Source organism: Culicoides brevitarsis, chromosome 2, assembly GCF_036172545.1.
Source record: "Culicoides brevitarsis isolate CSIRO-B50_1 chromosome 2, AGI_CSIRO_Cbre_v1, whole genome shotgun sequence".
Taxonomy (NCBI): domain Eukaryota; kingdom Metazoa; phylum Arthropoda; class Insecta; order Diptera; family Ceratopogonidae; genus Culicoides; species Culicoides brevitarsis.
Window position 1 is genome coordinate 16,980,256 of NC_087086.1, and position 19,418 is coordinate 16,999,673.

Here is a 19,418-nt window from a genome sequence, read left to right on the forward strand (position 1 = left end):
AATCATTAAAAATTTAAATTAAAGTGAAAATTTGCTTAAAGTTTAGTAAAAGCATTTGGTATACAATCATTCAACAAGGTCAGATGGGAGTTGATAACTGTTTCGTGTTCAGCGGAATCTGTTTAACGTACAATTTTATGGAAAAATACTCAGATAAGTTAGTATTGTTACGTTTAGAATGTTTGTTTTTGTAACACGATTTATCTTTTTTTCAGGACTTGGCGCGATTTCAATTTAATAGAGCACTTTTCTCGACGTTTTTTTCGTCTCACACCGAGTTATGCTGCAGCAATCGTTTTTTACAGTCTTGTTCATGACTTACCAGCTGGCTCTGTGTTTTATGAAGGGAACGTGAACGTAAATATTTCGTGTAACGGCAAATGGTTGAAAGTTCTAACGTACTTTGATACAAGCGATTATTATGAATCTGTGAGTTTTTCAATTTTTTTTTCCATAAATTAAAGTTTTTTTTATTAACAGTGCCTGCCTCAAGGATGGACAATTGACGTTGATATGAAACTTTTTTACATTTCGCCGTTAATTTTACTGCCGTTAATGAAATATCGGAGAAAATTCCTGCCAATTATTTTTCTGATTATTAGTTTTTCCATCATTTATACTTTGAAGGTCGTCTTGGAGCATGAAATAACATTTGAAGACCTGCAATTGATGCAAATTCGCACTATGAGATTAGTTTATTACCCGATTGTAATACGAGCGGGTCCGTGGTTTCTTGGAATCATCACAGGATATCTTCTTTTTGAACAAAATTTCACTCAAAAAAGACTTTCCAAGGCAAGTTTTAAAGATTTTACTGAAAAAGTAATTTTAAACAATTTTTTTCATTAATTCAAGGTACTTGAGACACTTTTTTGGGTAATTTCTGTGACAATTTTGCTTGAATTCACCATTCCCGTGGACCATGCAGCTGGAATTCTGCAATCAAAAATCATTTCTTTGATTTTACTTCCCACATTTCGCTTATTGTGGTCCTTTGCGATTTCGTGGATCGTCTTTTTCTGTCACACCAATCAAGAAAGTTCATTAAACTGGTTTTTGTCGCGTCCTTTTTGGCAAATTGGAGCAAAATTAAGTTACAATGTCATCTTGATTCATTATACGATTATTGTCTATTTCTGCAAACAGCTTCAGACACCTTTCGTCTTTGATGCGTTCCATCTGTTGCTCTTAGGAATGGGAATTTTTTCATTTTCCCTAATTGCTGCTGTCCCATGGAGTCTCTTATTTGAATTACCTTTTCGAAATCTAGAAAAAGAAGTTTGGAAACAATTAAAAGGTAAAAAATTGTGGAAATTCCGTAAAATTGAATAAAGTTTTTTTAAATTTTAGAATTTTTAAAGGATATTTCGCAATTTCAACGCAGAAAATCGGCTTCAGACGATGAAAATGATTCATTTTTAATCAGAAGCAAGCAAGTTAATTGCTGTAATTACACCGGCCGGCTTCTTAACATCACATACGAAAAGTTGACTTGCCTTGGCAAGCCTTTATTTGTACGGAACGATGTTTACTTGTCTGATAACACGTCTCACATTTGCGTGAATGCGTTTCAGAATGAACTCAAAGTCGAAGAATCCAATGTTGACGCAATAATTTCTCTACTTTTGAACATCGGATGGATGACACACATGATCAAAGGTCAGAAAAATGAACACATCACAAGATTTTTTACCTACATCGTATGTGCTCGTCCATTATTATCTCCGTCAAAGACCAAAAAACAGGCCATACGAGTGAGTTTGTAATCAATTCCATTCAACTTCGGTCCGTAGAACTCTATTGTACACAGCAGGTAGTTAAGTAGTATTCATTCTCGGGCTTTCACATTGCATTTTAATACCGGACTTAATTTAATAAGTTCATTCAGTCTTTCGGTATACTTCATTCTGTGAACATCGTAGCGGAGAAGAGTCAACTAACAAGCAAAAAAGTAATTTTTTTAAGGCATCTCACAAAATTTTTGTTATTATTGTTGAAGATTGTTTTTAAACAACCGAGAAAAAAAAACATACTTTTATCAGGGTCATTGTCAAGTTGACTTAATTGTTTTCTTTGTAATTTCACAGAGTTTGTATTGAAATACGTACATCTGAATTTTGAGTGCATCTAAAACATGGGTAAGTATTTTTTTTTCTTCGGAATTTCCGAAAATTTTTGTTTAACGAAATTTAAATTTTTAACGTCCTGTGCTTAAAATTGACTCGACTAATAATAAAAAGTGATGTAATAAGTCACATAATGGATGGAAAGATTAAAAGTGCAATGGCTCAAGGGGTCACGTCATTAACATTCAAGTTAATTTAGCGCACAAAACAAATAATGAGCAGTAATTTATCATTATTTACAGATACTTCGAGGTTTTTCCGCATAAATTGACTTTAATTCTCTCCATTTTGTCGTTTCAGTTGAGAGAACCATCAAACGTCGCCATTCGGGACTCCCCCAAATGGATTGTGTGGATCGGATTCAAAGTATTCCCTTGGTAGAGAATAGTTTGAAGACCGCCGAGCACATTTACAATCGTGTCAAGACCAGCAATCGCTTGTTCAATTGGTATTTGAGCACTGCGGAAAGTGTTTCCATGGCAGCTTTGGACACTTTTAAGCCTGCTTTGCAACTCGCAACCGGTCCAATCGAGAAAATCGATAAAGTTGTGTGCAAAAGTTTGGATCTCGTGGAGCAACGCGTGCCTTCGGTGTACTTGCCGCCCGAAATGATGATCTGGAACACGAAGGAATACATGTCGGATCACTTTGTGCGTCCCGTCGTAAAGCGGGCAAACAGCGTGAAGCACATCAGCGAAGAGGTCATCATGAAAAACCGCGTTTCAACATATGCCGCGGAGAAGGCGGATAACGCTTTGGATGTCGCAGACGCCGTAATCGACAAATACTTGCCAAACAAAACTCAAGACGAAAAAGATGGTGAGTGTAGCGAGATAGAAAAGTCACGGGGTTATCACGCGCTTTCGACATTCAAATTTCGTTTCGGTCCGACGAAACTTTTGACTCAGTGCATGACTAAAAAAAGAGTGTTTGTACTTCGATCCGCTCGAACTTCGAATGCTCTAGACATAACAAACGCGACAACATCTAATCTAATCTAGACGCATTCATTAATTTATCAAAATTTTTTATTATCCGTAGAAACTGACAATAGCGAGGAAACGGGTGTCGTGCATGCATACCATCATGGCAAACGCGTCTCGAAGAAGTTGAAACGACGACTTACCAAACTCACGATTTCCGAAGTTAATGGCCTGAAGAAGCAAAGCAAGGAAGCTGTTCATATTTTGATTTATGCAGCAGAATTGGTAAAAAAAATTTCAAAATTTCAGGGAATTTTCACTCAAAAAGTCAAATTTTCTTAGATTGTAACCGATCCTCGTCTCGCTGTTCAAAAAGCGAAGGAATTATGGAATTATTTGAGTGGACCTGAGCCTGAAAATCAAGCAAGACCACAAACGCTCGAACAACTTATTGCACTTTTGACGCGCGAATCGGCAAGAAGAGTGGTTCATCTGGTGAATTATACGGCATCCGCTGCAGCTCAAGTTCCAAGGTAAGATGATTCATGAAACATTGCAATCTTACATCACGTTACACTGTAGTAAAAATATATTTAATAATTAATAACAACAAGTTGATAATATTTAATTATTAAATGACAATACAATTTACACGGACACTAATCAAAAATTGCACAACAGAAAGTTTAAAATTTATTTGTGGCAAATTCATGTCTCGCGACTCGAATTTTTTTTAAATCTTACGATAATTTTCCGATAATTTTTTAAGTTTTTATTTAAATTAAATTTTATTTTTTTTTTTAATTTTAATTTAATTTAATTTAATTAATTATTTAATTTTTTTAAATTTAATTTTATGTTAAATATCACGAAAATTTTAATGATTTTTTCTGAAAAAAAAATTTAATCAATTACTTTTTGATGCATTTATTAAATTAATTTCTTTCAAAATTAAAAAACAGTCAAAATTTGATGTTTTTGTAGATTTTTTTGGTAAAATAAATAAAAATTTTAATTAATTTATTTAAATAAAAATTTTTGAAATTAAAAAAAATTAATTGAAATTTTATTATATGAATTTAAAAAAAAAATCATGAAAAAAACTTAATTTGAAGTTTTTTGTAGTAAAAAAAAGTTTTAATTAAAGTTTAAACACCTATTAATGCCAAAATTTAATTAAAAAAGTCGATTAAAACCCATTTAATTTTTTTTCATAAAAATTTTTAAGAATTTTTAACAAAATTTTTTAACCCAGCTAAAGGTTTCATACAATTTTCGAGTTGCGAAACAAAAATTTCTCACAAAATTAGCATTTTTTTAAATTCTTCAATTTTTATTTTTTGGCTAAAAATCAAAAACTCACAAAATTCACACAATTAACACTTTTCTCTCTTAACAATGTGTGCCGCTAACCCTAAAATCATACAAAAAATTCTCTTTTCAGAAATATTCATGACTCGACCACAGAAATCTTCCATCACTTTTTGATCGTTTCGAATTCCCTCATCAAGGTAAGGGTTGCACAATGTTCACAAACGCTTGAACGTGTCACATCATATTTTCCCTTCAAGGCTGCGCACCTCGAAACGCTCAAGGACCAAACTATGCAAGGTGTCAATAGCGTCAAGACCCGTTACGAAGATCTGCAAGCTTACACGAATATGGCTTTGGTTAGTATTTTTGTGTTAGATTAAATGTATTTAATGTATTTAGTTGTAGATTACTTCTTTTAACTCATAATTTTTTTTAATCCTTGGGATTGGTTGCATTTTATTTTTCTATTTCTTTTCTTTTGCATGCATTTTTTAACAGGGGTAATATTCATCTATCCTTTCTTTGTACTCTTAATCTCATTAACACGTAGAAAAAAGTAGTTTTTTTGTAAATATTTTTTAAAAAAATCATTTTTCATTTCATTTTGACTCAAATTGTAATTTTTTAAATTCCCCCTTCCTTACAATCAACGAAATCATCGAACATCAAACACAACAGGAACGTTTGGCGATTTTTCTGTCGGGCCGCTTGGAAGCTGAAACCTCGAAAATCTCCCCGAATCCTCGCCGTCGTGCCATACGAAGAGCCCCCAACAACACCCAGTCACCGAATAATCATCCCGTGGCTTCAATTGTGGGGCGCCATCAACAACAAGCCTTTCTTAATGGAGGTTACTGAGCTGGTGTTTGCCGTTTGCGTTATTTTTAACTTTCTTATAATTATGTGCGCATTTTTATTGATCATTATATAATCTTTTTTTTTTTTGATACAAAAAACATGAAATAAAACATTTATTCAATAATTCCTAAAATTTTTTAATTTTGACGGGAATTCCGTGCACGTGTTACATTTTGACCGATCAAAAATTGTGTTGCGACATAGTTCACCATAGTAACGGCTTTATCGCGCGTCAGGTCATAATGCATTTTTTGACAATTAACAATATTTGTGTGCACAAAAAACATTCAAGATTTTCAATTTAACGCGACATTGTGTGGAAAATCATGCTGAAATGTATGAAGGACCACGAAAAGGCGACACGAACAACGATTTGAGTGGCGACGAAAGGTAATTTCGACACAAATTCCCGAAAATCATGAAAAATTCAAGGCAGTTTCGATTTTTAGTCATGATGAAAAAATCCGCAGCATAAAAGAGGACTTTGAAAAACACAAAAAGGACCATCGGGAGCTCAAAGATCAACTTTTTACTCTCGTGGAGGACAATAAACGTCTTAAAGACGCCATTAAAACCGACATTAAGAAGCCCCATCAGCTGGATCAAGAAACGGAAAGACTTAAAAAGCAAATTTCCGTGTTGAGTAACGAAAATAAAAATTTAGAACAACTTTGGCAGACATCTCAAAGGACTGTGACGACGCTCGAAGCGGAAATCGCTCGTTATCGCCAACAACTCTCGCGACCGGATTCAATTTTCTCATTGAAACAAGAATATGCACGTCGCGTCAAAGAAATGGAAAGCAACTTAAAGGACTGTAAATTAAATTTGGAGCGAGAAACAGGACTGAATACCGAACTGAAACGAGAAAAATCCGAAATGGATGGAAAATCGCGACTTTTGGAGCAAAAATTCCAAGAAATTCTCCTGCAAAAGAAACAAATCATCGATAAATGCATGAAAACTGACGCCGCATTGACAAATGCACGCGCTCAAATTCAATTACTGCAAAAAGACAAGTTACAATTGGAACAACAACTGCAGGCAGCGAATCAAGCCGTTAAAGAACACGTAGCGAAAGAAAATGAAGCAATATCCAAAGTACATGAGGCTTTAACGCTCGCCGAATCAGCAATTAGTGAAAAAGAAGCTTGTCTTGCACGCGAAAAGGAAAGTCGCGAAGAAGTTGACTACCTGGCACGAACAATTGGACAAGTGATGGAAGAGGCAGCAAAAAAAGTAGACGACGATATCGAAGTTTTGCGCAAGGAACACAACAAAGAAGTCGAAAAATTGGAAGAAGCTTTGGAAAAAAGCAAAGCTGCGTTGGAAAATCAAACGAGAAAGACAAAAATCGCAGAACAAAAGTACAAAGAAATGGAGGAACGTGCAAAAAATTTGTCAAAAACGAACATTATGTTGGATAACGATCTTCATAAAGCGTCTCAGACTATCGTAAGATTTTTTTTTATCAATATTTTACTGAAAAAAATTAATAAAAATTTTTTTCAGATCGATTTAGAGCTCAAAATCGACACTTTAGACAAGTCAGTGAAGAAAGAACAGGAACATAGTCGTCTCTGCGAGGAACGTGCCCGACAATTGCAGGATTTAGTTGAGTCCAGTAAACGAATGAAGCATGGATGGAAGCAGATGACGTTAGATATCACCTCAAAACTGCAAGGAAAAATCAATGAACTGTCTCTGGCGAACAGGAAACTCGAAACGGAAAATTGTAAGCTGAAGAAATCCTTGATGGGCACGCGAACATCGAAACCTTTGATGAGTTCAACGACCTCCAGCACTGACAGGTCCAGCAATAAAGACGAAGAAAGCTAAATAGTAACAAAATTTTTTAATATTTTTTTTCGTGATACGATAAATAAAACTTATTTTATGTACAAATTCATCCGCGTCGTCGTCCACTGAAGAGACTTGGGAACCAATAAGTGACAGTATCGCCTTGGGTATCGATCCAAGCTAATCCATCGCCGACAATTTTATCAAGAGCTTGTTGACATCGGAACTCATCCCAATTCAATTCTTTCATTAAAATCTCCTTTGAAACACAGCCATCGGATTTGTCGGTTGCCACAGATAGAATCGCCGTTTCCTGCAAACTTAGTTCGCCCGGAACTGATTGCACCATATAACGTCCTTTGCCCACGGAAAGTACTGTAAATCCGTTTCCGAAGATTTTTAGCTTTTTCGCTGCCATTAAAATGTCTTCGTTTGTGATTTCTTGATGATGTGCCTTTTGTCCGCGAGCTGCTACGAGACGATTTCGCAGTTCAGTGAGCTCCATTAAGCCTCCCGTTGAATGATTCGCGGCGAGACAAACTTCCACAACTTGCACGCAAAGTTCGTAGTAAAAGTCGCCCATTCCAAGGACACTCCAGAAGCCTTTATTCGAAGATAGAGGATCAACTCCGATTGCCGCACACATTTCCTGAAATTGTCGACGGAACTGGGCATTTTTCTTGATTTCGTGTTTGTGTTTTGTGGCGAATTCTTCCAAATTTTCACGGAAAACCTCCATTTGCTTCGTCATTTGTTCGAATTGGGACTCCTGGATGAGATTTCCTTTGTCTTTGTACTTCTCGGCTTCGAGTTTTTGCTTCTGAATGGCACCTACTCCAGCTCGACGACGCATTTTGGAGGAAAATTTAAAATTAATTGGATTAAAATTACTTGTGAAAAATGTAAACAAATACTCTGAGGTGACTGACAGCGGATTTTTTGTATTTGTGCAATCCAATTTACGTTCCTGACAAGCGGCAAAAACTTTTTTGTGAATAATTTGTCTATTTTATGGTAATTTAACAGGATTTAAGCACCAAATATCGCTCAAAATGGATTTATTTAATCTCGAGAGCTACACAAAAGGTATAAAAATGTCAAATTCTTTAATTTTTTCAATAAATTTTACGAAAATTTAAAAATTTTCATCTTTCAGACCAACAACATTACGATCCAAACAGCGATAGTCAAGTAATTTTTGATGAAACCGACGAGAATTTGCAAGAAATGGACTCACAAGATGACATTCCCATGGAAACTTCGCACACATCGAGCACCGAAAACCATCCGACAGCAGAAGAACAGAACGAATCTCATACAGGATCAGAATCTGAGACGGAAGAGAACGGAGGTGACCTTCAAGTCGATATTAATGAAAAGCTAAAAGAGTTGAATTCACTTTTTAAGCCAACAAAAGGTCGTAAAAAGGCAACAAAGACATCGACACCCGTCACAAAAGGCAAAAAAGGACAACTAACGAAGCAAGATAGCGGATCGATAAAATTCACATCGACAAAAAAAGTTGCGGGAAAAGTTGTGTCCGTGACTTCTGGCAGTACAGCTTCCGTTCGTCGTACTCGCAGTGATGAAACCCACACGTTACAAGCTCCCGCTCCGCTTGGACGACGCCGATCCGGAAGAATTGCCGAAAAAAGTCGTAGTCCAGCAAAAGTACAACAAAATGAACCGTCGCCGAGAAAAAAGAACAGAAATCCACGCAATCAAACAGAAGAAGGAATTGAAGTTATTGATCTCATTAGTGCACCGCCGTTAGTTTTGCCCGGAGTTGTAAGTAGTTTAACATTATTTTTTTTAATTTTTAGTAAAAGCCCGAATTTCAGATCAACTTGGATTCCGACGACGAGGATAATCAAAAACACAAAGCCCGTCACGCTGCTTCGCATGATGCCTCCTTCGAAGACAACTACGAAATGTCGATCAAACTTCGCTGGAACGGGAGCATACAAAAGTATCCATTGCGCAAATATCAACATTTCCAAGATTTGATTGAAAAATTAGCAAAATCCGAAAATGTCGAGCCATCGCAAGTGATTTTGACGTTAGGCGATTCGAAAATTATTCAACCTCAAGACACACCGGATTCAATTAAATACAACATTTCAATGATTTTGTGTAAGAAATTCCCTTTTTTTCGTCAAAAACTGATTTTTCAACTAAAATTTCGTATTTTCAGCTGGTCGATCAATCAGCGGCGAACTCGTGCCTACACAAACTCTCAACAAAAAGCCAAAACGTGACAAAAATATGATCAAAATCCGCGTTCAATCCGTCGAAATGAAACGCCCGCTTGAAATGTACATCGATAAAACGCGCAAATTCGCAGCTACGCGTCACACAATCGCAGAAGAGCTGAAAATTGACTCGGAAAAGCTTCGATTGAAATTTGACGGAGAACTTATTGACTTGGATGAGGCTCCTGTTGACTTGGATTTCGATGGTGGCGAGATGATTGATTGCGAAATTATATAAACGGACTGAAATTCCTTAATTAGAAAATTATTTATCATTCCTTAAAGAAAAAAATAGATTCAATAAATAATATTTGTTTTAATAAATTTTCTAAAATTGAATTTTTACACAAAAATTACATTTGTTTCTCCGAAAAACGTTAATAAATAAGACAATTTCGAACGATTTAAGCGTAAAAGTTTAAAATTTGACGATTTTTATATTAAAATTTTTGGTGAAAAGCTTATTGTGCAACAGCAGCTTTGGTTTTTTTGGTGGCTAGACAATCATCGATGGCTTTGGTGACATCGGCAAAGATGGTATCGACATCACGTTCAGCGTCAATCTAAAATTTAATACAAATTTCATTAATTTTGACGAATTTCATGACGAAACAAGACTTACTCTTCGCAATTGGCTTGGATATTGTGCGAGAATCTTCTCGGTATTCTCTCTGAACGTGGCGATTCTGGTTTTAAGAGTCTCCTCGTTGTCATCGGCACGCTTAACTGCTGATTCGGCAGCACGTTTCATGATCCGAGTAACCAAAGTGTTCTAAAAAAGACACAATTTTAAATTTTTTCATAAAAAAACTTAGCAGTAAAACTCACATCAGAGCACTCAAAGTACAAAATAATGTCAACAGGTGCGATAATTTTCTCGAATTCAGGTCCTTGTGCGGGCTCACGTGGATATCCGTCGATCAAAAATCCCGGGGTATTTGCGACTTTGTTCATTGCTGCCTCCAACAACTCGAGAACAATTTGATTCGACACCAAGAGACCCTTCGTCATCATGTCTTGCAACTCCTTGCCTTTGGGCGAGCCCGAAGCAACTTCAGCACGCAACAAATCTCCGGTACTAAAGTGCGAAAAGCCGTATTTGGCGATGATGCGATCGCATTGCGTGCCTTTTCCACAGCCAGGGCCTCCGAGAACCCAGATGATAGGTGATCCACTTGCAACCTAAAAGCAAAAAAATGTTAAAATTTCAAAAAAAAAAATTTTTTAGTAAGATAAACGACACAATATGATGAAAAAATGTTAATTTTAGCCAATTTCCGAGTCGAAAGTTAGTCAAATGAAGTAAGATGAACTTACGCCAAAACTTTTTTGATGCTCATTAGTTGGAGTAGTTGCTTCAGACTTTTCTTTTTCTTTGGCATCGTGCTCCAATTTCATTTGATGGCACATGAACAACTGTTTATCGATATGAAATTCGATTATTTTTACTTCATCAAAAGAAATTTTATTGTTAATGCTTTTTTTTGTTTATTACAAAAGCTATTCATGTGCCATATCAGTTTTGTTATCAGGATTAGTCGACATTCACTTTTAGAATCGCATGATTGATTATTATTAAGTATTATCGAACATTCGATTAACTTGCTAAGAGGTAAGGAAGGTTTTGAACTACAAAAAAAATCGTTTTATTGATTTATTTACATAAATTTCGGGTTAATTTGGCTTCAAGTCAATTATTTATCGAATTTTATGAATGCGGATCATACAAAATGTCACAAAAAGTGGGAAATTTTACAAAAAATTAACAATATTTTGGTAATTTAATGAGAAAAAAAACAGAGAAAAAAATAATTTTGGAAAATTTTGACTTTTTGAACATAATAAATGATCAAAATTGAACTAAATTAAATTTAAATTCAATAAAAAAAATTATAGAAACCTATTAATTCTCAATTTTTTGTCTATTTTTATCAAATTTATTATCTCAAATAAGTATTTTAAAGAACTTTACATCCCAAAAAAATTGAAAATTTTTAAAAATTTATCTAAATTTAACATTTTTCTTAAACTTTTACTATCAACTTTTTGATAACTCTTCAAAAACATTAATTTTTCGTTAAAACTTTTCTAATTAAAGTTTCGAAAATGCTTAAAATTATCTAAAATCAGAGTTTTATCGACTTGACGAAGTCCATTTTTCATTTCCTTCGCATGATTAATGTTTTCAATGACATAATTGACGTGCATTTTCCTCTTTTCTTTAGAAAAAAAATAATCAATTCTACATTGTATTAAATTTTTCGTAATAAAAGACAATATCGACAATGCTGTCATAAAAAAAATGTCTAAAAAAACAACCAAATAGTAAAAACTATTTTTAACTACAAAATTTATGAATATTGGACCTTCGTAGAAACCGTGAAAAGCAACATGGGCGGAAAATTTCAATTATTTTAAACTTTTGTGTGATATTTTCTTCTTTTTTTCAAGTTCATTGTGCGAAAGTGTGTTACATAACAACATCAAAGGTTAAAATAAAAATTACTTTCATGCTGTTAATGGACTCTTCCTTCAATTTAATTTCCATCTAAGTTAGTATCGTATTCCCAAATTGACACAAAAATGCGTAACCTTGAACTTTTATGATGCATTTTTATCTCTCTCGCGTTTTTCCTCCGCTGCTTTCTCTCTTTCGGAAAATCTGAGTAGTAGAGGAAAAACATTTTCTCATGTTTGTAGCATAAAAGTACGCGTCACAGACAGCTGACCTTCACCTTTTTTATGATTTTGTGACAAAGCTTACTTCGGATTGCGAGCCAATTACGTATCGTGGCTTAATGACAACCATCGTATTTAGTGGGAATGTGACGAAAAGTAGGAATGTCACTTCGAAACTTCGCATGTTTCTGATGTTTTTGACGAAAAATGGACAAATTAGTTACGGTTTTGTGAAAAGTGTGACATAATCTCGCACTGTGCGACGAGAGAACTTTTATTTTTAACCTTGATTCACAATAAAAACTAATAAAAGAGGCGAAAATTAATGACACACGCCTGACAGTGATAAACTACTGTTATTTTTGTAAGATTATTCTTATCTTAACATGCATCTCACAAAGATATTTTTCGTTGATTTTGTGCAAAAAAAAAAATTCAAAAAAGTAAACACATACCATTATGATAAAATTTATTGTACAACGACGGCGTTGATGATAGCGAATAGCGTTATTATTGTCTAGAGGTGATTTTCAGTTGTAAATATGTTTCAATGGTCAGTTGAGCACTGCCTTTAATTTTTTTTTTTTGTTATTTATAAAAATAAATAATTTTCGTATTGAAATCTACGAATTCGCAATGTTTTGCGTGCACGTCCGAACAAAACAAAAGTTTACAGCTGACTGAGAAGATTCCCACAAAGTGGTTAACTCAATCAATGAGCGAGTGTTTACTATGCTCGCCATCGATAGCACGAGAGATTTTGCGAGAGAGACTCGATTTTCCCTTCGTGACGTACTTTGTGTGGCTCTGTGTGCGAAGGAAATTCGTGAATGAAAAGTCATATAGCGATGTCGAAGTGCATTTCGAGTGTTGTAAGGAAATGAGGTCATCCAAGTACACAAAGTTGGTCTGGAAATGAAATTTTTTTGAATTAGAATAGAAGATTGATAAAAAATATCAGAATTTTTATCAACGAAATTTCTTTAAAATTTGGTTTTTTGAAGAAATTTGTGGCATAAGTGGCAGACAAAGAGGTTTTTGGAAGATAAGACTTATCATATCTAATGATTTTATTGACGTTAATCGGTCAATAGACTAAATAAAATAAAAAAAATAATGAAATTTGGGTCTTGAAGTGAACTTAAATTTTAAAATTCTACTAAAAATCATTATATTTCTGATTTTCTTAACAAAATTTATCGATTTCATCATATTTTTAATATTTTTTTTTCTCATTTCTTATTAAAAAAAAAAATAATTTTAAATTATATTCATGATTTTTGAACATTCTTAATGATAAAAATTTAATATTTTGTTTTAAAATGTCTTTAAATTGCTTAAGAACTAAACTTTTCGGAAAAATTTGGTTCAGCGTTTTTTTTTTAATATAAAATATCTTTAAAATTTTCAAAATATTTTAAATTTCTGTGAGTTTGGAACAAAAATCAATATTTTTTATTCAAAATTTATGAAAAAATGCGCTCATTTCGTTCATTTAATCTTCAACTTTTTCATCACGAACCAATTTTCGTTTCAATTTTTCAGTTTTAATTGATCCGTTGCAGTTCCGTTCTCGGAAAATAATCAAAACTCATTAAAATATTCAATAAAATTGCTCTAAAATTACAATTTTTGCCTTGTAATGCTTTTCTATCTGAAAATTCGTTATTATGTCAAAGGTCATCCACGTGACTTTTTCGCTGCCAACCCAGTAACCTTTGCAAAATGTGTCACAAGACAATCTAGCAAAACAAATTTGCAAGTGTTGATTGACGTCGACCTTTTTTGCACTGCAAAAAATTGAATTAATAAGCATGCCATTACAAGAAGGTCAAATTCTTGAAGCGGAAGATTATACCTTCGTACTTGGTGAGTCATTTTTTCGTAAATTTCTTGCAATTTTTTGATAATTTCTTGATTTTTTCCTGAAAAAAAGTTCGTGCTGATAAAAATTCTCGAGAATTAATAGCTGTCCAGATGGATATTTTACTTGGTCAAGACTCCCCCTCCGCCGCACTCGACGTTGATGATGATCTCTACTTACGCAACATCGATATTTCGAATGTTACTGCTGAAGATCTCCTTAAAACCAGCAATTTAGACTTGGAATCGTTGAACACGCCGGCCTTCACGAGTGACGTCATGCTGAATTCGACGGAAATCGACTCGATTGCAAAAGAGCTGATCGATGACGTCATCACGAGTACAAATTCTGCTCAAACTACGGATAGTTGCTTGATCGACATCAGCAATTTCACTGCAAAAGAGTTCTTTGACGCTCAAAATTTCAACTTTGATCACGAATTTCAAGAAAATTCCGGAAGTATCGACATCAAATTCGTCAAAATGCCGATTCAGGTGCAACCGGGACAGGAATTGCTTGTCATTGAACCAGTTTCTTTCGTGGCAGAAGATATTTTATTGCCTCAAGAGCCCGTTGCAGCTCCAATTATCGAACGTCGCATGCCAAAATTCAACAAACGCACAAAACTTATCGCAGAATTGCGGGAATTTGAAGCTCAATTGCAAAATATTCGGATTGCTCGCATTAATGAGGATCAAAAAACAAAGTCAAAACACAAGAGAAAGCAGGACTTTCAAAAATTCGTCAATAATTTGGACACGGATGTAAGTTTCTACAGCGATCAAGACATAAAAGAAGTAAAAACTGCTAGAAAACCACGTGTAACTCGCAAAACTAACCCAAAAAAGCCTAAAAACGAAAAGATCGTTTACGAAATCGAGACTGATTCCTCTGAAGATTCCGCCAAAACGCTTGAACCTTATCCCGAACCCAAAATCGCAGATCCAGTATTGTCTCTTCGTTGCCATTACTGCCAAAAAATGTTTATAACCAACGCCGGATTGAATTCTCACATGAAACAATGTGCCAAACTCGATCTCAAACTGAGCGAATTGATCGAAGAAAGTTGTGGCTCGCCCATAAATGTCGCTGGATCAGGTAAATTTTGTCTCATCTTCATGTTTTGGTCCTCAAAATCATCGAATTTCAGCTGAAATGACTCTCGAAGAGGCTTCAATGGATATCACAACTACTCCAATTCGCAAAAATGTGGGTCGTTCACGCAAAAAGTTGCTCTAAAATAGTTTCGAGATGGAAATTTTTTATTAATTATTAGTTTCTTAAGATCTTTTCTTACAAAAAATTTCTTAACTAGAACTTGAACAGAACTTGAAGCGCAATTAATCGATAGTGAGCTTATAAATTAGTTAGTTTTTAAGTACGTACTTGTAAATTGTTACAATTTTATCGATACTTTCGTAACAATAATTGACTGTGACTGTGTCTCTTATGAATTTACAATTTTAATCTTACACTGAATACAAGATTTTGTCATTTTTTCACAAAAAAACTTTTTTTTCTGTAACATAACTTGACTATTTTGAACATTTTATCGTGACATTCGAACGATTTCTAAATAAATACTACGGAAATGATAAATATGATAAAAAAATAAGAGTCAAAAAATAAATTTGTGTGAACTTTGAGCTACACCTAAGGATTTTTATGATATCACTAAGTCGTTTCGGTTTTTTTCTTAAAAATTAGTCGTTGAGGTTGTGAGTTTTGCAGTAACTTTGTAATTTTTGAACGTTATGTAGTTATGGAAGAGCGTCGCGAAACCTGTTTTCCCAGTGAGAGGCAGCCATTTACAGGTGATGATGGTCTGTCGTCAAAAATTTCACAATTTCATCGTAAAAGACGAAGTGAAAGGCAGTGGTCATGCCCGATTTGAGCATTGTGGGTCCCAGTCCCTTATACAGCCCCTTGAGTCCTTCGTGTTTCGCCGTCATGATGACACAATCAACGAGTCCCTTGCAGATAAAATGTTTTCCGAATGTTTGTCTGTGTTTGGCAAAACCCTGAATTTGCATCCGTTTCTTCGACAAGTCCAACGGATACACGAGAAATTTGGCACAAACGCCACTCAAGGCACCCACACCCAAAAGTTCCCATGCCGGAAGCATCTCACTCTGCTTGACGCCCAAATATTGTTTCAGCGCGTCACCAAAAAAGTTGTAAAACATGAATTGCCCGCCCGACATGGGTGCAATTTGCAACAAACTGGGCCATAATCCGCGAAATAGCCCCCTGTACGACTCTTCGCGCATCATTATCTTCAATCCTTGGAACGAATTGCGATAGCCCTTGGTGCGATCTTGCGCAATAAGACGCGTACGGACCACATCGATGGGATTTGCGATAATTGTGGCGAACGATCCAGCTGCTGCGCCGCAAATAAAGTGCCTCAGATCCGGCCTATTCTCGAAAAGGGCAATGTGTCGACTGCTGTAGTTGATTTGCTCGTAAAACCAAAACTGTGAGATGCCATAGATGACGGAGAGGCATTGTGCCGGCAAGTGACCCTTCCAAAAGACCCGAACACCCTCCTCTTTGTACATCAGACGCACCGCTTGGAATATCGAGTGATATTTCGCTCCGCGTTTCTCGCTCTCGACTTGCAGCTGAAAACGAATTTTGAGTACGTCGAGCGGCTGGCAAATCGCTCGCGTAATTGCGCCAGATAAGCCCCCGCTGAATGCATGTTTCACCTGTTCGCCGACCGTATTCTCCGTTTCGTGATCCATGACAAATCGATCTCTCTCTCTGGAAAATAACAAAAAAAAAATTTTTTTGTTTGAATGTCACACGTTCGCTTCTTTCTTTTTGCAGAGAGATAAAAATAAATTTTGCATTACATAATTTGCTCATCAATAACGATGAAAAAACTTACGCTTCGGTATCGTAACGTCAATTTGTTTACCTTTTGCACAATTTATCGCACCGGAAGCGTTCCTCGTTTCTAAATAAATTCGATTTGATCGCGGACTTTTATCACATTGCTCGATAAATAACTCGCCGAGCCTAAGTACGAGAGCTGTTATGGAATGGTTTGAATGAAAACGTGCGCGTTTTGTGACCTCGATGAGTGATGAATGAAACGCGGAACGTAAACAAATAACACATGTTCTGAGTCTTCACTGCCCATGTCACAATTGGAAATTTGTCACGACCCAATTGTGACATGGGGAATTATGTGAGACGAATGAAATTGATGAACAGCTGATCTGCACCAGCATGCAAAAAAAAATTCCTGCCGGCCCCAGTGAGCATGGGCAGGAATTATTTTTTGCATGCTGGTGCAGATCAGCTGTTGGGGGTGAGAGAACATTGATCATGAATTCAGCCTTTAAATTGAGCACAGGACACTTTATCCCGCTTATTGGACTCGGAACTTACCAAATTCGTGGTCCTGAAGTATTTCCGGCGATTGATTTTGCCTTAGATGTTGGATATCGTCACATAGGTGAGAGAAAATTCTTTAAATTTGTGAATTTTCTTATCTTATCGTGACTTTTTTAGACACTGCCAACGTTTATCGCAACGAAAAGGAGATTGGAGACGCATTGAAGACTCTTTTACCGAAGTACGGACTCACAAGGGAGCAAATTTTCATTACATCCAAGCTTGTGCCTCGTAATAAACAATCAAACGACGACGTAATTGCCACTGTGAAACAATCCTTGCGTGATTTGCAAACTTCTTACATTGATTTGTACCTAATTCATTGGCCCGGCGTTTACGGAATTCCCGTTGAGAGTCCCGAAAACGCAAAATATCGCGCGAGCACGTTTGAAGCGTTAGCAGAGTGTCAGAGAAACGGTCTTTGTAGGTCAATTGGGGTCAGCAATTACACCGTGAGTCATTTGAAGGAACTTCTTTCGCAGTGCAGCGACGTTCGACCTACTGTCAATCAAGTTGAGTGGCATCCGCATTACCATCAACCAGAATTGCTTGAATTTTGTCGCAAAGAAAAGATTTTCTTGCAAGCTTATTCTTCGTTGGGCACTTCTAACACGACATCCTTGCGAGACGACCCAACAATACAAGAAATTGCGAAAAAACTTGGAAAAACTCCTTCACAAATTTTACTTCGTTGGGCATTCCAGCAAGAAATTGGCATTTTACCGAAAGCGAGATCCAGAAGTCACGTCGAGGAGAATTTCGGATTGGATTTTGTCATTCCCGATGAAGATATGAAGACCCTAAGTGGCATGAGAGTTAATCACAAGTACGCATGGAACCCCGAAACTGTCGTTTAAACATGAATTTAGCAAATCGCATAGCCAAAGCTTCTCTCGAAAAGTTTGATTCGTTACCGAAAAACGGAAAACCCATTAAAAACGAAGAATGGACAGTTTTATCGACAATTTGTCAGGAAAATACTTCAACAGATACGTTAATCGTCGTTTCATTAGGCACCGGAACAAAATGTCTCACGGGACAAAATTTAGCTGAACACAAAGGCACCAAGATACACGATAGTCACGCTGAAATAATAGCTCGTCGTGGCTTTTTGCGATACATTTACGAGCAAATTGGACTACATTTAAATGGAAAATCAGAAATTTTCGAGAAAAACTTCACTTCTGAGCACAAATTGAAACTGCGAGATGACATCAACTTTCATTTCTTTACAACTCACTTGCCGTGTGGAGACGCCAGTATCTCCGAACACACGGAACTCGGACCGCCAGAAGCTAAAAAGGCACGTCTTGAACAAAAATCTGAATTTGAAACAGATTTTTATACCGGTGCAAGATTAATTTCCACAGAAATTGACGATACAATGTCACAAACTTCGGGAATTCGCACGAAACCTGGCAGAGGAGTTCGAACTTTGAGTGTTTCTTGCAGCGATAAACTTTTTAAATGGAATTTGATGGGAGTGCAAGGTGCTTTGTTGAGTACTCTCATCGAAAATCCAATTTATTTCAAATCTTTCACGCTATTAGGAGGCAATGAAGCAGCTGAATCTTCGTTAAAACGAGCTTTAATAGACAGATATGAAGAAAAATCGAAAATTATGAAGCATCCTTTTAAATTTAACTCAAATTTAGTCATAAATGTGTTACAGGAACAGAAATTTGCCTTTGCCAAAGACGACGAGAGACGTCCTTGCCCTTCGAGCATCGTTTGGTGCCTTTGTCAAGACCGCCCTCATGAAGTTACAGTCGACGGAAGGAAATTAGGAGTAACAAAAAAGACAAAAGGAGCCAAAAGTCGCCTCTTAATATCAAAAATTGAAATTTTACGAACATTTTTGCGAATTGTAAATGACGAAAAAACATTCAAAAGTGCCTTATTTCCAGATGAAAGTAACGAAAGTGACTTATTATCCAAAATAACATACGAGAAAGCAAAAAGTTGTGCGAAACTTTATAACGAACAATGGAATCTTTTGGTGACGGATTGCATAAAACTCTGGACCAAAAAGCCAGAAAACCTTAATTCATTTCTTGTGATCGATTAAAAATTCATTAAATATTTTGAAAATATTTTATTTAAAATAAAAAAAATATAATCATTTTTGTATCTCTTAATTTCTAACAAATTTTGTTTCATATAAATTACTTAAGCTTAATGAAAAAAAAAACAAAAA

The 19,418-nt window shown here is 35.7% G+C and overlaps 8 protein-coding genes across 11 annotated transcripts; 5 read left to right on the forward strand and 3 right to left on the reverse strand.

The window, feature by feature from the left end:
- The first annotated feature begins 1,912 nt into the window (after positions 1–1,912).
- On the forward strand, positions 1,913–5,345 carry LOC134829418 (lipid storage droplets surface-binding protein 1). The gene is made up of 8 exons (XM_063842475.1): positions 1,913–1,950; positions 2,088–2,138; positions 2,427–2,945; positions 3,168–3,334; positions 3,392–3,582; positions 4,494–4,560; positions 4,621–4,719; positions 5,042–5,345. The coding sequence occupies exons 2-8, from the start codon at positions 2,135–2,137 to the stop codon at positions 5,219–5,221; spliced, it is 1,227 nt and encodes a 408-aa protein (XP_063698545.1). The 5' UTR covers positions 1,913–1,950; positions 2,088–2,134; the 3' UTR covers positions 5,222–5,345.
- A 210-nt stretch (positions 5,346–5,555) lies between these two features.
- LOC134828613 (myosin heavy chain, cardiac muscle isoform-like) lies at positions 5,556–7,060 on the forward strand. The gene is made up of 3 exons (XM_063841595.1): positions 5,556–5,611; positions 5,671–6,676; positions 6,734–7,060. Exons 1-3 carry the CDS (start codon positions 5,556–5,558, stop codon positions 7,058–7,060), a joined length of 1,389 nt encoding a protein of 462 aa, XP_063697665.1.
- LOC134829421 (vacuolar-sorting protein SNF8) lies at positions 6,960–7,929 on the reverse strand. Its single transcript, XM_063842479.1, has one exon. The coding sequence runs from the start codon at positions 7,872–7,874 to the stop codon at positions 7,128–7,130; it is 747 nt and encodes a 248-aa protein (XP_063698549.1). The 5' UTR covers positions 7,875–7,929; the 3' UTR covers positions 6,960–7,127.
- A 56-nt stretch (positions 7,930–7,985) lies between these two features.
- Positions 7,986–9,769, forward strand: LOC134829420 (DNA repair protein Rad60). The gene is made up of 4 exons (XM_063842478.1): positions 7,986–8,107; positions 8,178–8,809; positions 8,863–9,154; positions 9,216–9,769. Exons 1-4 carry the CDS (start codon positions 8,074–8,076, stop codon positions 9,509–9,511), a joined length of 1,254 nt encoding a protein of 417 aa, XP_063698548.1. The 5' UTR covers positions 7,986–8,073; the 3' UTR covers positions 9,512–9,769.
- LOC134829422 (adenylate kinase isoenzyme 1) lies at positions 9,570–12,620 on the reverse strand. 3 transcript variants are annotated; one of them, XM_063842482.1, is made up of 4 exons: positions 12,408–12,620; positions 10,102–10,455; positions 9,896–10,045; positions 9,570–9,836 (listed from the first exon to the last, which is right to left on the reverse strand). In XM_063842482.1, the coding sequence occupies exons 1-4, from the start codon at positions 12,408–12,410 to the stop codon at positions 9,735–9,737; spliced, it is 609 nt and encodes a 202-aa protein (XP_063698552.1). In that variant the 5' UTR covers positions 12,411–12,620; the 3' UTR covers positions 9,570–9,734. The 3 variants fall into 3 exon arrangements, with proteins under 3 accessions (XP_063698552.1, XP_063698550.1, XP_063698551.1); XM_063842480.1 differs by lacking the exon at positions 12,408–12,620 and adding an exon at positions 12,038–12,266; XM_063842481.1 differs by lacking the exon at positions 12,408–12,620 and adding an exon at positions 10,591–10,740.
- Positions 12,621–15,172: 2,552 nt separating this feature from the next.
- On the reverse strand, positions 15,173–16,912 carry LOC134830313 (mitochondrial thiamine pyrophosphate carrier). 2 transcript variants are annotated; one of them, XM_063843750.1, is made up of 2 exons: positions 16,710–16,912; positions 15,173–16,582 (listed from the first exon to the last, which is right to left on the reverse strand). In XM_063843750.1, exon 2 carries the CDS (start codon positions 16,561–16,563, stop codon positions 15,625–15,627), a length of 939 nt encoding a protein of 312 aa, XP_063699820.1. In that variant the 5' UTR covers positions 16,564–16,582; positions 16,710–16,912; the 3' UTR covers positions 15,173–15,624. The 2 variants fall into 2 exon arrangements, with proteins under 2 accessions (XP_063699820.1, XP_063699819.1); XM_063843749.1 differs by having other exon boundaries at positions 15,174–16,582; positions 16,740–16,912.
- Positions 16,913–17,137: 225 nt separating this feature from the next.
- Positions 17,138–18,078, forward strand: LOC134831164 (uncharacterized). The gene is made up of 2 exons (XM_063844825.1): positions 17,138–17,282; positions 17,339–18,078. The coding sequence occupies exons 1-2, from the start codon at positions 17,153–17,155 to the stop codon at positions 18,076–18,078; spliced, it is 870 nt and encodes a 289-aa protein (XP_063700895.1). The 5' UTR covers positions 17,138–17,152.
- A 2-nt stretch (positions 18,079–18,080) lies between these two features.
- On the forward strand, positions 18,081–19,289 carry LOC134828614 (tRNA-specific adenosine deaminase 1). The gene has a single exon (XM_063841596.1). It carries the CDS (start codon positions 18,081–18,083, stop codon positions 19,287–19,289), a length of 1,209 nt encoding a protein of 402 aa, XP_063697666.1.
- The last annotated feature ends 129 nt before the right edge of the window (positions 19,290–19,418 follow it).